The sequence below is a fragment of the Chiloscyllium plagiosum genome, chromosome 11 (assembly GCF_004010195.1).
Source record: "Chiloscyllium plagiosum isolate BGI_BamShark_2017 chromosome 11, ASM401019v2, whole genome shotgun sequence".
Lineage (NCBI taxonomy): Eukaryota > Metazoa > Chordata > Chondrichthyes > Orectolobiformes > Hemiscylliidae > Chiloscyllium > Chiloscyllium plagiosum.
This window is the reverse complement of record NC_057720.1, coordinates 13,876,175-13,880,180: the sequence shown is the minus strand read 5'-3', so window position 1 is coordinate 13,880,180 and position 4,006 is coordinate 13,876,175. Positions and strand designations below refer to the sequence as shown.

The 4,006-nt window shown below is 42.4% G+C and overlaps 1 protein-coding gene across 2 annotated transcripts in view; it reads left to right on the top strand.

Annotated features, from left to right (window-relative positions):
* The first annotated feature begins 530 nt into the window (after nt 1–530).
* The window catches only part of LOC122554152, a 342,532-nt gene continuing 339,056 nt past the window's right edge, over nt 531–4,006 (top strand). Inside the window, exon 1 of one of the 2 annotated variants that reach the window (XM_043698726.1) lies at nt 531–1,180. In XM_043698726.1, coding sequence (XP_043554661.1) covers nt 1,114–1,180 — 67 coding nt within the window. In that variant the 5' untranslated portion in view covers nt 531–1,113. The remainder of the gene's footprint in view (nt 1,181–4,006) is intronic. The other variant, XM_043698725.1, reaches the window with a different exon arrangement.

Here is a 4,006-nt window from a genome sequence, read left to right as displayed (position 1 = left end):
GTGTGTGTTTTTCGTGAAGTTTTCACTTCTAATTAAGAAATGTAATTAATTAGATCTTGCCACAGTTTTCTTTCCCAGCTGTTAACTGTAAAAAAAATGTTTGTTCAGATTACACAAGGTTATTTTAAAGGCTTGGCAGTGATTTTTAGGGGGAAGGGGACTGTGTGGATGGTCCAAATATAGCCATTTTTTAGGTTGGAATTAGGAGGAAAATTGGTGCTTTTACTCCAAGATAACACAATCCCACTTAAACTGAAACTAAATAAACACTCTACTTTTTAATATCCTCCAGAACTTTTAATATAAACACCGAAAATGATAAACCCAACTCTCAAACTGGTGCAAAAAAACCCATCGCAAATCGAAACCATTTGCTGCCTGTGTGACGTCAAATTTTCATTATTATTGTTTTCCCAAAAGCCACATGCTTTATAATCAGCGTGCCCTTCCCTTGTTTATAATGTCACAGGCAATGAATTGCAGATGTTCAGTACGATACTGAGTAAAATCCGAAAGGAATGAACAAGCAACTTAATACAAAATCCCGACGGCAACAAAACAAGTAACTCAGTGTGTTGGGTGCTTTATTTTCCAAGGCAGCTGCTTAGAGTATCAATCTGTCAGGCATTGATGTAGACAGCTCAAATGGGCCCTGATTGTGAAGCCCACATTTTAAAACTACAGAATATCCTGTTTTCTTCACCCGGACCAGCTGATTAGTCAGGGACTGTCAAACTTCCTGTCAAAACAATTAACTGCCTCAGCTGGAGTTTTCTTTCTTGACGAATGTCTCCAGTCATGTTTTTTTTGTTTCAGTTCTGAATGACAATGTTAACATAGATTAGAGTCTGCTGTTTCATTCTCCCTCACCATCGCCACCCTCCCCCCTCCCCACCACCAACTCCTCAACACCTTCCCTCCTCCCCACCTCACTCCAATCTGCCCTCTGGATTGGAAAGCCCTGCTGCTCTTCTGGCATTATGCCCATCAGCAGTGTTTCCAGGGTGTGATCTGGTTCAACTCAGTTTACAGAAGAGACTTTTCAACAAAAAAAAAGACAAAATATTTCGTGACACGCCAAGCACTCAAGAGCAGGGAAGAGAACTGTCAAGAATGGAGAAGAGCAATGGAACTCAGGATTCCACTAGTAGCAGCACTGAGCTACCAGTGACAATTCCAGGTATTATTCTATTATTGCATTACTCTTAATAGATTTGCCATCTGTTTTGCTTTCAACAAGTGACTGCACTCGGATTGCTCAGGAATGTTTCACCAGTGTACCACACAGGCTAGGGACAGTTGTGAGTTTGAATTGTGGTCTGTCTAGTTGGCAGTTTACATTGGCAGTGGGAACAAATGCCTCTGTACCAGCGAAGAGATAGCTGCCACCCAGTGTTTTCATCCCAAAGCTTCTGTATTGAAAGCCCCTCAAAGTGAGAATTGGTCTGTTACCATTATCAATTAATCTTCTTGTATTCAGTGTAAACAACGCAGCGACAAAGTATCTCGGCCATCCTCATGTGTCCTTATGTGTTGTGGTATTTTGCCCAATGGTGTACTTGTGAAGAGACTTGTGATGCTTTATCAAATTAGAAGTGCTATACAAATGAATATCATTGTTGCACCAGAGGGGGACTGACTCTCAGTTAACTGCACCTCAGCACAGACTAAACAGGAAGCAGGGATGCGGAGGGTCGCTAAGAAAATGAAAAGATTAAATAAAACTATTTCGAAGGCAGATTTTATCTGTAGTTTGTCCCAAAGATCATTTTACGGAGTTGTGGTTCGTGAGCAATGACTCAGCAGGTTTATAAAATAATATGCTGACTCAGTGTGATAGGCAATTTCAGAAAATTAAGCATGTCTTCTGTGAAGGCTAATTAAAACGTAAATTGTTGTCAATTGGCAGTGAAAAATGAACAGAGTTTCTTCACAACTGGTGTACCCACAGAACATCTAAGGGAACATTCTTTGTCAAAGACCGTTGGCAAATACAGGACGTGATGATGTAAATCACATGGAAATGTCTCATTGAGTTAATTGCAATTTCTTCCAGTTGCTCCCTCAAGTCTGAAGATTCTTTTCCACCCTACATCTTTCAATCTTTATACATTTATCTCATTATTCCATTTATGAGATTGTTTTGTATTGTCAGATGTGGCAATCAATCGCTAATGAGTATGATTGTCTTCCTAGGAAATTCCGTGTCACTGGTCCTGGGTTCTGTGTGTTCTTGTGTGGCTGATGAGCCCAATCCTACAGCTGCATTCCTCTTGTGACAGACATCTTTTAATGTGGGAATGTTGTTGCACATTAGCAGAATTAAGATCTTTGACAGAAGGTAGATCCATTTCCAGTAGCAAGGAAACCTTGACGATCTTACCTTATTCACTTATGGAAGATGGGCACTGATGGCTGGACCAGCATTTATTGCCCACCTCTAGATGCCCCTGAGAAGGTGGTGGTGAGCTGCCTTCTTAAACTGCCACAGCCCACGTTGTGTAGGTAAACATACAGTGCCAAGGTGGAGGGAATTCCAGGATCTTGTCCCAGTGACGGTGAAGGAACAGCAATATAATTCAGAGTAGTGAGGGGAGATTGCAAGTGGTGGTGTTCCCAAGTATCTGCTGCCCTTCTCCTTCGAGATAGAAGTGTTGTGGATTTAGTAGATGCTGACTAAGGATCTTTGGTGAATTTCTGCGTCTTGTAGATAGTACACACTACTCATTGGTGGAGGGAGTCAGTGCTTCTGAAAGTGAAGCCTGTCAAAGGGGTTGCTTCATCCTGGATGGTGTCAAGCTTCTTGTGTGTTGTTGGGGCTGCACTCATCCAGGCAAGTGGGAAGTTTTCCATTACACTCCTGACTTGTGCTTTGTAGATGGTGGATAGGCTCTAGGGATTCAAGAGGTGAGTTACTCACTGCAGAGTTCTTAGCATCTGACCTGCTTTTTCAGTCACTATGTTTATGTGGCAAGTCCAATTGAGGTTCTGGTCAATGGTAAATTCCAGGAAGTTGTTAGTAGGGTTTCGGTAATGGTATGCCATTGAATGCCAAGGGATAGTGGTTAGATTGTGTCTTATTGGAGATGGTCATTGCCTGGTATTTGTGAGATGCAAATGTTGTTTGCCACTTGTCAGCCCAAGCCTGGATATTGTCCAGGTCTGCTGCATTTGAACATGGATGACTGCAGTATCTGAGGAGTCATGAATGGTACTGCACTTAGACTGGGGATTTCCCAACAGCCCTCATTGACTGTCACAGATATTATTATCACACAAATGTCTTTTGCTTGGATCGCTGTTATAGAGTCATAGAGATGTACAGCACAGAAACAGACCCTTTGGTCCAACTCATCCATGCCAACCAGGTATCCCAACCCAATCTAGTCCCACCTGCCAGCACCTGACCCATATCCCTATCAACCCTGCCTATTTATATATTCATCTAGATGCCTTTTAAATGTTGCAATTGTACTAGCCTACATCAATTCCTCTGGCACCTCATTCCATACATGCACCACTTCTCCGAGAAAATGTTGCCACTTAGGTCTCTTTTATATCTTTCCCCTCTCACCCCTAAACTTATGCCCTCTAGTTCTGGACTCCCCCACCCCAGGGAAAATACCTTATCTATTTACCCTATCCGTGCCTGCCATGATTTTATAAACCTCTATAAGGTCACCCCTGCCTGCCATGATTTTATAAACCTCTATAAGGTCACCCCTCAGCTTCCACCCTTCCAGGGAAAATAGCCCTCGCCTATTCATCCTCTCCCTATAGTTCAAATCCTCCAACCCTGGCAACATCTTTGTAAATCTTTTCTGAACAATATCTTTCTGATCGGAGGGAGACCAGAATTGCACGCAATATTCCAAAAGTGGCCTAACCAATGTCCTGTACAGCCACAACATGACCTCCCAACTCCTGTACTCAATACTCTGACCAATAAAGGGAAGCATACCAAACACCTTCTTCACTATCCTATCTACCTGCAACTCTACTTTCA